The sequence below is a fragment of the Lampris incognitus genome, chromosome 20 (assembly GCF_029633865.1).
Source record: "Lampris incognitus isolate fLamInc1 chromosome 20, fLamInc1.hap2, whole genome shotgun sequence".
Lineage (NCBI taxonomy): Eukaryota > Metazoa > Chordata > Actinopteri > Lampriformes > Lampridae > Lampris > Lampris incognitus.
In genome coordinates, this window is record NC_079230.1 from 7887849 (window position 1) to 7900430 (window position 12582).

Sequence of the window (12582 nt, forward strand, 5' to 3'; positions counted from 1 at the left end):
CTACGTCCCCCTGGTGAAACTCCTCACTGTCAGGTGAAAAGGCGCGGCTGGCGACTCCACATGTATGGGAGGAGGCATGTGGTAGTCTGCAGCCCTAGCCGGATTCGGCAGAGGGGGCGGAGCAGAGACCGGGACGAGGGGGGGGTGACGTGATCCTCCCAAGCGCTACATCCCCCCAGGTGAAACACCTCACCGTCAGGTGAAAAGGCGCGGCTGGCGACTCCACATGTATGGGAGGAGGCATGTGGTAGTCTGCAGCCCTCGCCTGATTCGGCAGAGGGGGCGGAGCAGAGACCGGGACGAGGGGGGGGGGGGTAGCGCGATCCTCCCAAGCGCTACATGCCCCCCTGGTGAAACACCTCACCGTCAGGTGAAAAGGCGCGGCTGGCGACTCCACATGTATGGGAGGAGGCATGTGGTAGTCTGCAGCCCTCGCCGGATTCAGCAGAGGGAGCGGAGCGGCGACCGGGACGCCCCGGAAGAGTGGGGTAATTGGCCGGAAAAATAAAAAAAGAAGCTAGCAGTGACCACGGCCATCATGCCAAGTCTGCTCTTGCAAAAAAAAAAAAAAAAAAAAAAAACCTTTTGTCAAGTCTTCGTCAAGTCTTCCAGCTGGTGTGGTTTCCATTTCAACACCAGCCTCAACGCTACCGCTGTGTCAGCGAGGTCTGGTTCATGCGTCACCTGGAGACACAGGGAGCAGAAACCTAGAAGCAGGAAGTGCCACTGTGATGACTCAGCAAGGGCCGGTAACAATAGCTGTAGTTGCAAGGGAAATAAGGCTGTGTCTGTCTGTAACTGACACAACAGACTGGGTCGACAAGACACCCGAAGTTTCCAGAACCACTTAGGTCTTCGGACATCTACTGTTCCGGTATACAACTTTTTAAACACTTAATGCAACTGCAACGTCTCTGCTCCACCCCCTCTGCTGAATCCGGGGAGGGCTGCAGACTACCACATGCCTCCTCCCGTACATGTGGAGTCGCCAGCCGCTTCTTTTCACCTGACAGTGAGGAGTTTCACCAGGGAGACGAAGCGCTTGGGAGGATCACGCTACCCCCCCCCCCCCCGTCCCGGTCGCTGCTCCACCCCCTCTGCTGATCCGGGGAGGGCTGCAGACTACCACATGCCTCCTCCCGTACATGTGGAGTCGCCAGCCGCTTCTTTTTCGACTGACAGTGAGGAGTTTCACCAGGGGGACGTAGCGCTTGGGAGGATCACGCTATCCCCCCACCCCCCCAAGTTACCCCTCCCTCCTGAACAGGCGCCCCGACCGACCAGAGGAGGCGCTAGTGCAGCGACCAGACACACACCCACATCTGGCTTCTCGTTGGTGTAGCGCTATCTATCCCTTTTAACTGTCAAGGACAACGCTCCTGAGTCAACTCGGTATCCAATAAACTATTGAAGTATGTTAACTTCGCTTCTTATGTGTTTAAAGTATGTTCTAAAGGCTCTAAATGTCTTACGGTGTCATCTGGTAACTCCAACTAAAAAGGTTGACTACCCCTTTAAGGCGCTCAAATATGGCATATGACCCCTTTAAGGCAATCTAACATGGTCTAGACACCTCAATGTGTCACCGAGTAATTTATATTAAAATGGTGGACTAGCCCTTTAAGGTTGTCTCAACATGTCACTTATCATAGCCTAGACACCACAGGAATAAACACACATGAATAATCCACACTCACACAGGTACATAGAATTATATATACAAATGTATTATGAGTAATGATTATTAGAATGAATGAAAGTGATAAGCCTCAATGGCTAACAAGCATCTGCATTCAGATATACACAAATTAATCAGACTAACACATTAGCATACAGCTCAACAACCCTATAACTAAGCCGGCAATAAAAATAAAAGAAAGTCAACCCCCAGTTGCAGGCCTGTTTCTGTATCGGGTACGTTGGGACCCTCAACAGCCCTCTTCGCTCCCCTTGGAAGCCCGCACATCCGGCTTGTGCTCACAATGAATGCTCCTCTTCGTCTCAGCGCAGCAGCGAACGTCAGGCTGGCAGCCCTCCTAGCTAACTGGCTAGTTAGCCGTTAGCCGTTAGCACCATCTCACGGTCGAACCGTGCGCTCGCCTCGGCAGCACAACACGGCAACAGACGACTCCTTCTGCGTTCCTCGATGGTCGCATGAACACACCGCTACACTGTAACTGATAACGGTACTTCGCTAAACTAGAAGACGGCCCGACTCACTGTGGGGAGAGCCCCTCACCGCATCCAGTCCATTCGCCCGTCTTGCTGTGCTAACAACGAACACCGACTGGCTAGCTCGCTCCGTAACGTCGCTGGGTCCACATATGGGACTGACGAGTAGTCAGTTTGTCTCCCCAGTCCACACAAACCGTTCCCGGGATGGGTCTCGGTCAGACACCCGCACACATCACTGTTCACTAAACTTCAATTACATTTCTCTCACCGCAAAATAGCATATAACAACTCGACATCACACTGCTCCGTTTTGCTCACACAAGGGACGAGTGACCTCCTTTCTCTCCCAGTCCAGTCTGCTCGCACTGACGTTTTCCGCTGCCCTCTCAACCAATCACATTCAAGGTAAGGTATTCTCTCCACAGCCAATCAATCACAACAATGGTAAGTTTCAACACTAAAGCAAATGCATTTCACATTGGCAAACAACTGTTTTGCAGAACAATATCAACAATATGATATATTCATATTCAAAAGGTATACAAAATAACAACCATAGGCCAAACTCTTATCTAATAGTGCAATGTGATATATCTAAGGCCTATAATTTAACCGCAGGGTTACATTGGGAAAATAGTCACGGAGTCATGCAAAACCCTCAGCGCCGTCAACAGTGATCTGAAAGTTACCGTGAGTTTTATATTCACTGAAGTCACTTCCGCCGACGCCACAGATTCTTTTGAAGACAGCCTTGGCCTTGAACTTGTACTGGCACCGCTTGTCGTACGGTATCGTCACCGTGGCGACTCTACTGCTCGCTTGTTGCTGGAACACAGAGAGCACCATCCGAAAGGAGAAACAAAGCGCGAGAGTTTGACTAAGTTACTCTTGCCCACATCTGGAACATGACCTTTTATGATAGTGACCCCCCCCCGTACACACACACACACACACACACACACACACACACACACACACACACACACACACACACACACACACAGACACACACACACACATGCTGGTAGTCCGTCGAGTGCGACGATGACGTCCCTGCTGGCTAACGGCGTGTTCTTTGATGACTGCAGAGCCCAGTTCTTGATCCGCAGGTTCTCCTGCACGCTGGGCGTATGAAGTCCCAGTCAGTGGGGGCAGGCGTGGTTGTGTGTCTCCTTCGTCTTTTCTGCCGTTGTTTTTTCCTCCACATTCCTCTCCATTTCCAGCTGTTCTACGCCTCTCCCGACAGTTGCAGCGGTTGACGGCAGCTCGCCGCCTCCCAAGGGGTCCATACGACACTTCCTCGGCGATGTTTGAGCTGGTCTCTGTACCGGCGGCCCAGACGAAGCCGCCCATGCAGGACTTGGCATGGCGGGCGTTCTGGAAACGCCCGGATGAGATGCCCCTAGCCAGCTCGGTTGGTGTTGAGTGACCGCGGCGTCTGCGCTCTTGGGGGCCGTCCTAGCTAGAGCGTCGGCGCCGCGCCACGTTCCCCACGATTCGCTGCAGACAGCTTACGCGTAACCGCTCCGGCAGCCTGTACATGACTCGGGCTGTGTAGGCGAGCTGTGGTGTAGAGGGCTTTGTGTGCAGCTGGAGGCATGTGTTTTGGAGGACCTTACGTCAGAGAGCTTGCCAAAGGCTACGGAGGCTTGTTTGATTCTGTGGCGGCCCTCGGAAAGGACGCGGCCCTGGGATTCGAAAGCTGGAGCAACGGAGACTCTTTGGCGTTCCACAGTGAGGACGGGCATCGTGGGTGGGTGGCCCTCCATGCCATAACACCTCAGTCTTGGTGGTGTTGACTGATAGACCCCCCCCCCACACACACACACTCACACACACATTCACATACTAACAATTCATGGAAATGAATACTGTAAAAAGAGGAACAGGAAAACATCAGGGCGCGGCGTCCCCCCCCCCCACCCCCAGTCACAACAGTCAAATTCAGGAGGATTCAATAAACCGAAAGGGGCGTTTGGATGCTTGGTTTAGCAACTTACCTCAGGCTCGTTGCATTTACTGTAGCTGACCTGGTAATCCCAGCAACTCTCCGTATGTGGCCCTACGTCTACATGCTTAAGGGTCACTGTGAGGTGGTCCCCGTCCTCCACGATGGTCACTTCGGGCGGCGGGATTTTAACTGAGAACGATACAATGAACAGATGTTGTGCAGGCAACGTGACTAATGAGACAGGAAATAGAGGTTGACCTTACTAAGTGTGATGCTCTGTACTAAAATCACACCAACCATATTTGTTGGGCTGGCGTTTGAAGGTGTTATGGACTGGCAGGCCGTTGAGCGTCCCGTTGATCAGTATCCAGTGAGTGTCGGTGAGGTTCCTGGTCACAAACGTACAGCTCCCCATTTTGTTGTTGCCAAGGGACTTGCAGTCTAGCGGGATGTCTTCAGCAACTTTATTTTCAGTGTCCACAAAGAACCTGAACAAGGCCAACAGAGAGAGAGGGGTGAGAGGCGAGGGCCTACGGCTGTCACTCGTGTGCTTAGCGAGTTGGTGTTTTCCGTTGAATTAACCGCGAGCTGCAGCGGCGGCGCGGTGGTTAGCGCCGTCGCCTCACAGCGAGAAGGTCCTGGGTTCGAACCCCGGGGTTGCCCGACCTCGGGGGGGTCATCCCAGGTCGTCCTCTGTGGGGCGTTTGCATGTTCTCCCCCCGTGTCTGCGGCGGGTTTTCTCCGGTTTCCCCCGCCATCAAAAAGACATGCGCGTTAGGGTTGGTACTCCTGTCTGTGCCCCTGAGCAAGGCACGGCGAGACGAACTGGAGCCGGTCCCCGGGTGCTCCCCGGGTGCTGCGGGGAGACACCCTGGACAAGCCGCCAGTCCATCACAGGGCCCCCACACACACACACCCCTAGGGAAAATTTAGTATGGCCCAATCAGCTGACCCATATGTCTTTGGATTGGCATCAATCCCATATTCACATGATTGACTTCAGCCAGAAATGTGACGCATCAGCCGGGTTTCCAAATATCAAGAATTTAAGCAAGAGCAGCAGCAGCAACAAGCTTTTCAGACATGCGGCATACCAGCAGTGGTGGATCTAGAGATTTTTTCCTGGGGTGGCAAGACTGTGTCCCAGAGGTGGCAGCCGCCACCCCTTGCCACCCTGTAGATCCGCGCCTGTGAGGGGGGAGGGGGGGGTTCTAAATCGGCGACTTCTGTTTGAGATGAGCTTGGTGCGGGTCTCACTGACCTTCACCGTGCATGTACATAAAATATACTTTAAAAACATATTATCTGATTTATAAATGGGGTGGCAAGACTGTGTCCCAGAGGTGGCAGCCGCCACCCCTGGCCACCCCGTAGATCCGCCCCTGCATACCAGCCCCAAGTTAAGGGTGCACTTCATAAGGACACGCGCGTCAGTGGCTGGGTGGAGCAACAACCCCTCGCTGCAGCCTGCGGGATGGGGCAGGGTCGGACACCGGGCGGAGCCATACGTCCGACCCTGTCCATATATGGTCAAGAGGCGGGACATCCGTGCGCTGTACATTTTCACTGGCGGAGACCGGCACAGCGAATCCGTGTTCTCTGCCTGTTGCGCAACGGCTTTCCTCGCCTCCTCTTGTCGTCCAACGAAAGTTTGGGCGTTTGTAACGGATTGGAAAACAAAGCACCCCGTCCTCGGACGCCATCCATCCTGCAGCAACATGTGCGCAGCCAGCCAGCGCACATTTCTGTGCGTAAACTTTGGCTTATTTAACCTATTTTGTGTGCGCGCTTTATCTCTGTTAATACGGTACAGTAGCAAGATCTAAAGAGTGGCGCTGATTGGTGGCTCTGATATGTTGGACTAAACGTGGGGGGAAGAGATAAGGCGCGATGCTGGCATTTTTTCTGCTTCTTCCAGGAAGCTTCCCGAGAGCTGACCGCTTCCTCTCTAGGAAATCACGAGGAATGTGCAGAGCAGGGAAACAAACAGCTGCTGCATTTCCCCTTTATCTTTACTTCATGCAAACATGAAGTAGTTTTCGTCATGAAAGGTGCCGTATATATATATATATATATTTTTTTTTTTTGGACAAAGATAATGTTGATACTGGGACAGACTGTCCCCAGCAGCCCATCATAAAGGGGACAACAGTAAAGGAGCACTGTAAGTAGACCTAAAACCGACGGTATCTGCCTGGTGCTTGGCACGGCGCGCCACGTGCGTCTGAGATAATAACACATTTGCATACGTCGTAGATGGATACGTCCTTGTAGCCTGCATTTCTTTTCACGTTACTTTGCTCTACAACATGGACGCTTAGGTGGCTGCACCGGTTCGTGCCACAGCCACGTTAATAGCCTGGTCTTTTCTTCTTTCTTTCTTTTTTAAAGATTATTCTTCTGGCATTTTTGCTTTTATAGTAGTGTAACGTGCATGGATAAGAAGACACGCTGGCCGCTGGCTGGGCGGGTCTGACCCTTTAGTCGAGCGGTTAGCGATGCCTCCTGCGGTGCGGGCGATACGGGTTCGCCTCCCGGCCGCGGCAGTTCCTGTGGTTGCGTTGTCCCCCGGATTCGCTACAGTATAGAGGATTGTGAAGTGGCCGACAGGAAACAAGGGGACGGAGAGCGATGGGTGCAACATGCAACAAAGGTCACTTGCTGGAATCGAACCGGGGACATTGCGGTTATATGTGGCACGTGCTGTAATTATTCGGCTAGCGGGGCGCCCCAATCGACTATTTTTATTTCATTTTTTTTGGGGGGGGGGGTTTCTCCCTCCCTTTTTCTCCCTCATTGTATCCGGCCAATCACCCCACTCTTCCGAGCCGTCCCGGTCGCTGCTCCGCCCCCTCTGCCGATCCGGGGAGGGCTGCAGACTACCACACGCCTCCTCCCATACGTGTGGAGTCGCCAGCCGCTTCTTTTCACCTGACGGTGAGGAGTTTCACCAGGGGGGACGTAGCGCGTGGGAGGATCGCGCTATTCCCCCCCCCCCTCCGAACAGGCGCCCCGACTGACCGGAGGAGGCGCTAGTGCAGCGACCAGGACTCATACCCACATCTGACCTCCCACCCACAGACACGGCCAATTGTGTGTGTGGGGACGCCCGACCGAGCCGGAGGTAACGCGGGGATTCGAACCGCCGATCCCCATCAATCAACTGGTTTTAACCCCATCAAGTACTTTAAGGTAGATTTTGGAGCTGAACCCGGCACAGTTTTTTCACCAGCGCCCGGTGAAACGCAAACTGAAGGAAATTCGTGTTGAAAAATGATACCGCTGCATCTCTCCAGTGGTGTTACAGAACCCCCCCCCCAAAAAACCCAACGCCAGGGTGACCCGAAGTTGTTGAGGAGATTTGTTTATGTCAAACGCCTTGCTCAGACACCTTCTGGGAGTGCTCCCTCAGTTTCAGACATCCCCTGTCAGCTCTCACCTGTGGAAGGCCTGGAGGTCCGAGGAGTGTTTCTCTGGGATCCAGGAACAGTTAACGGCATCACGGTCGTAGAGGGAACATGTGAAGTTCTTCACCAGTTTCACTGAATAGGAGGAAGACAAGAAGATACAGAACACGCATTTGAGACACACGGGCAGGTTAGAGTTGACTCCGGGGTCATTTTGTTGACTCCGGGGTCATTTTGTTGACTCCAAAAATGCCAAAGGAGTTGAATCAAGCGCAGCTGGACTTGCTATATATCCGTCCAGTTGCGCTTGATTCAACTCCTTCGGATAACCGTGACCTGGATGAATGAGAACATTCACAGACATCCAAGAAGCAAAACACAGAACAGCATAGCTGGGGAGGTTCGATATCAGACCCCAGCGAAGTACACAGTTCTTTATTTGTGCGCTTCAGTGAAAATATCTTTACGCATATCAAAAATGTTAACAGCACAACTCCGCGCCACACTCCCATCGCAGACCTGCAGTCAAGTGTCCTACTTATCCAGCTTTTCACGTGAAGGAAGAGGCCAAAAGCTTTGTCCTATCTTCTTTAGTGCTATTTGTACAGGAATAAGACTAAAGCCCTCGAAACAATTCAAATGCCCCGGTCTGAGAACGGCACTAGCACTGGTATTGCACAATGAAACAAGCAGCATTTTCAGCCTATCTTACTCAGTTGTATGAAAGATGGGATCGGCATTTTGAAATTGTTTATGTGAGCACTCCGATGGTATCGGCTGTCAGAATGATGGCAGGACTGAACGCTTGTTCAGTACTGTTCTGGTTGATTCCTTACCTGGGGGAGTGATGGTGCACTTTGATGGTTTGCTAGGCTCACAGTTACTTGATTCAATGTAAAGCGTGCACCAGAAACCAGAGTCTAGCTCCTCTGTGGAGACACTGAGGTCATAAAACTGTTCTGTTGTGCTCTTCGTATGCTGGAGAAAAAGCAGAAAAGAAGGCCATAGTTACTTAACCAGTGGATGCTGGGGGGGCGGGGGGCAGAAAAGAAGGCCATAGTTACTTAACCAGTGGATGCTGGGGGGGGGAGCAGAAAAGAAGGCCATAGTTACTTAACCAGTGGATGCTGGGGGGGGGGCAGAAAAGAAGGCCATAGTTACTTAACCAGTGGATGCCGGGGGGGGGGGAGCAGAAAAGAAGGCCATAGTTACTTAGTTACTTAACAGTGGATGCCGGGGGGGGGGGGGTAGCGAAAAGAAGGGCATAGTTACTTAACCAGTGGATGCTGGGGGGGGGGGGCAGAAAAGAAGGCCATAGTTACTTAACCAGTGGATGCTGGGGGGGGGAGCAGAAAAGAAGGCCATAGTTACTTAACCAGTGGATGCTGGGGGGGGGGCAGAAAAGAAGGCCATAGTTACTTAACCAGTGATGCCGGGGGGGGGGGAGCAGAAAAGAAGGCATAGTTACTTAACCAGTGGATGCGGGGGGGGGGGTAGCGAAAAGAAGGGCATAGTTACTTAACCAGTGGATGCTGGGGGGGGGAGGCAGAAAAGAAGGCCATAGTTACTTAACCAGTGGATGCTGGGGGGGGGGAGCAGAAAAGAAGGCCATAGTTACTTAACCAGTGGATGCTGGGGGGGGGGGAGCAGAAAAGAAGGCCATAGTTACTTAACCAGTGGATGCTGGGGGGGGGGGGCAGAAAGAAGGGCATAGTTACTTAACCAGTGGATGCTGGGGGGGGGGGCAGAAAAGAAGGCCATAGTTACTTAACCAGTGGATGCTGGGGGGGGGGCAGAAAGAAGGCATAGTTACTTAACCAGTGGATGCTGGGGGGGGGGGCAGAAAAGAAGGGCCATAGTTACTTAACCAGTGGATGCTGGGGGGGGGGGCAGAAAAGAAGGCCATAGTTACTTAACCAGTGGATGCTGGGGGGGGGGCAGAAAAGAAGGCCATAGTTACTTAACCAGTGGATGCTGGGGGGGGGGGCAGAAAAGAAGGCCATAGTTACTTAACCAGTGGATGCTGGGGGGGGGGCAGAAAAGAAGGGCATAGTTACTTAACCAGTGGATGCTGGGGGGGGGGGGCAGAAAAGAAGGCCATAGTTACTTAACCAGTGGATGCTGGGGGGGGGGGGCAGAAAAGAAGGCCATAGTTACTTAACCAGTGGATGCTGGGGGGGGGGGCAGAAAAGAAGGCCATAGTTACTTAACCAGTGGATGCTGGGGGGGGGGGCAGAAAAGAAGGCCATAGTTACTTAACCAGTGAATGCTGGGGGGGGGGCAGAAAAGAAGGCCATAGTTACTTAACCAGTGGATGCTGGTGGGGGGGCAGAAAAGAAGGCCATAGTTACTTAACCAGTGGATGCTGGGGGGGGGAGCAGAAAAGAAGGCCATAGTTACTTAACCAGTGGATGCTGGGGGGGGGGCAGAAAAGAAGGGCATAGTTACTTAACCAGTGGATGCTGGGGGGGGGGCAGAAAAGAAGGCCATAGTTACTTAACCAGTGGATGCCGGGGGGGGGGAGCAGAAAAGAAGGCCATAGTTACTTAACCAGTGGATGCCGGGGGGGGGTAGCGAAAAGAAGGGCATAGTTACTTAACCAGTGGATGCTGGGGGGGGGGGGCAGAAAAGAAGGCCATAGTTACTTAACCAGTGGATGCTGGTGGGGGGGCAGAAAAGAAGGCCATAGTTACTTAACCAGTGGATGCTGGGGGGGGGCAGAAAAGAAGGCCATAGTTACTTAACCAGTGGATGCCGGGGGGGGGGGGAGCAGAAAAGAAGGCCATAGTTACTTAACCAGTGGATGCCGGGGGGGGGGGGTAGCGAAAAGAAGGGCATAGTTACTTAACCAGTGGATGCTGGGGGGGTGAGGGGAGGAGGAGGGGAGGGGAGGGGGGGCATTAGCGGTTTTCATTTAACTCAAAACACAGATTCCACAAATAGCCACGCGATGAGTCACGTACTCCGCCACTCCAGAACAGAGTTGCGCGTAGCGCGTGTTTGTGAGACGGAAATATTTGTTGAAAGGGAAGTAGAAATAAAAAATACAAATGAAAACGACATAAAGCGCAAGCCTTAAAAGGCGTCCTGCCTCCTCTGGGAATCCCATTTATGGGATTTCCCTTAAGTATCGACAGGTTATGTTTATTTTCAGACGGAGGTAAGATAAGGTAACTTTATTGTCCGCCACAAAGTGACAGAGATTGCCCTTGGGCATGGCTCAACTATAAATTAATAAATAACGCACTACACACACACGCACACACACGCACACACACACGCACACACACGCAGAAATGCAGAATAGGCCTAAAACAGCTAATAACAGTTAATACTACAGTTAATAACAGTTAATACTACAGTTAATAACAGTTAATACTACAGTTAATAATAGTTAATACCAGTTAATACTACAGTTAATAACAGTTAATACTACAATTAATAATAGTTAATAACAGTTAATACTACAGTTAATACTACAGTTAATAATAGTTAATAACAGTTAATACTAGTTAATAACAGTTAATACTTAAGTTAATAACAGTTAATAACAGTTCATACTACCGTTAATAACAGTTAATAACAGTTAATACTACAGTTAATAACAGTTAATACTACTGTTTATTACCGTTAATACTACCGTTAATAACAGTTAACAACAGTTAATACTACCGTTAATAACAGTTAATAACAGTTAATAACAGTTAATAGTACATTTAATAACAGTTAATACTACAGTTAATACTAGTTAATAACAGTTAATACTACAGTTAATAACAGTTAATACTACAGTTAATAACAGTTAATAACAGTTAATACTACAGTTAATAACAGTTAATAACAGTTAATACTACAGTTAATAACAGTTAGTACTACAGTTAATAACAGTTAATACTACCGTTAATAGCAGTTAATAACAGTTAATAGTACAGTTAATACTACAGTTAATAACAGTTAATACTACCGTTAATAACAGTTAATAACAGTTAATACTACAGCTGACAGTAACGGCGTTCAGCAGGTCAGGGTACGGCGCCTGTCCCATCTGTCGCGGGGCCGCAGTCGCAGAGGGAATAACGGGTCTTTTTCTGCAGGTGTATTTCCGGGCCGGTGGCCTTTGTGGCGTCGGCCTGATGGCAGCGTGTGTCAGACGGGGGGGGGTGGTGCGGGGTGCGCCAGCTGGCCTCGTCAGTTATGGGGAAGCGTTTTGTTTGCGTCTTGACGCCGCGCTCCCTCCACAGTCCAGGGAAGGAAATCAAAGATGGCTGAACCAGTTCATCTGGACGCAGCGAAGTGACCTCTTCCGTCTCAGCTCACTGCAGGTGCCCCCGCCCTTATAAGCAGACGCCCCCCGCCCTTATAAGCAGGTGCGTCCCCCGCCCTTATAAGCAGGTGCGCCCCCCCGCCCTTATAAGCAGGTGCGCCCCCCGCCCTTATAAGCAGGCGTCCCCCGCCCTTATAAGCAGGTGCGCCCCCCGCCCTTATAAGCAGGTGCGCCCCCCGCCCTTATAAGCAGACGCCCCCGCCCTTATAAGCAGGCGCCCCCGCCCTTATAAGCAGGCGCCCCCGCCCTTATAAGCAGGCGCCCCCCGCCCTTATAAGCAGACGCCCCCGCCCTTATAAGCAGACGCCCCCCGCCCTTATAAGCAGGTGCGTCCCCGCCCTTATAAGCAGATGCCCCCGCCCTTATAAGCAGGTGCGCCCCCGCCCTTATAAGCAGGTGCGTCCCCCGCCCTTATAAGCAAACGCCCCCGCCCTTATAAGCAGACAACCCCCCCCTTATAAGCAGGTGCCCCCGCCCTTATAAGCAGGTGCGTCCCCGCCCTTATAAGCAGGTGCCCTCGCCCTTATAAGCAGGCGCCCCCGCCCTTATAAGCAGGCGCCCCCCGCCCTTATAAGCAGGCGCCCCCGCCCTTATAAGCAGGCGCCCCCGCCCTTACAAACGACACAGGGGCATAACGACCCAACCAACGACCAGTTTCGTATGCAAATATGGGCGTGACCATAAACTAGAGTTACAACGGCCATGTGTACCGTTCACAGAGGACC

The 12582-nt window shown here is 51.9% G+C and overlaps 1 protein-coding gene across 3 annotated transcripts in view; it reads right to left on the minus strand.

The window, feature by feature from the left end:
- Positions 1-12582, minus strand: part of LOC130130566 (uncharacterized) — a 28404-nt gene that overhangs the window by 10440 nt on the left and 5382 nt on the right. For all 3 annotated transcript variants that reach the window (XM_056300280.1, XM_056300279.1, XM_056300281.1), the window contains exons 3-7: positions 8370-8511; positions 7566-7668; positions 4424-4614; positions 4176-4315; positions 2865-3000 (exon numbers count right to left, since the gene is read on the minus strand). In XM_056300280.1, the coding sequence (XP_056156255.1) occupies positions 2865-3000; positions 4176-4315; positions 4424-4614; positions 7566-7668; positions 8370-8511 (712 nt within the window). The remainder of the gene's footprint in view (positions 1-2864; positions 3001-4175; positions 4316-4423; positions 4615-7565; positions 7669-8369; positions 8512-12582) is intronic.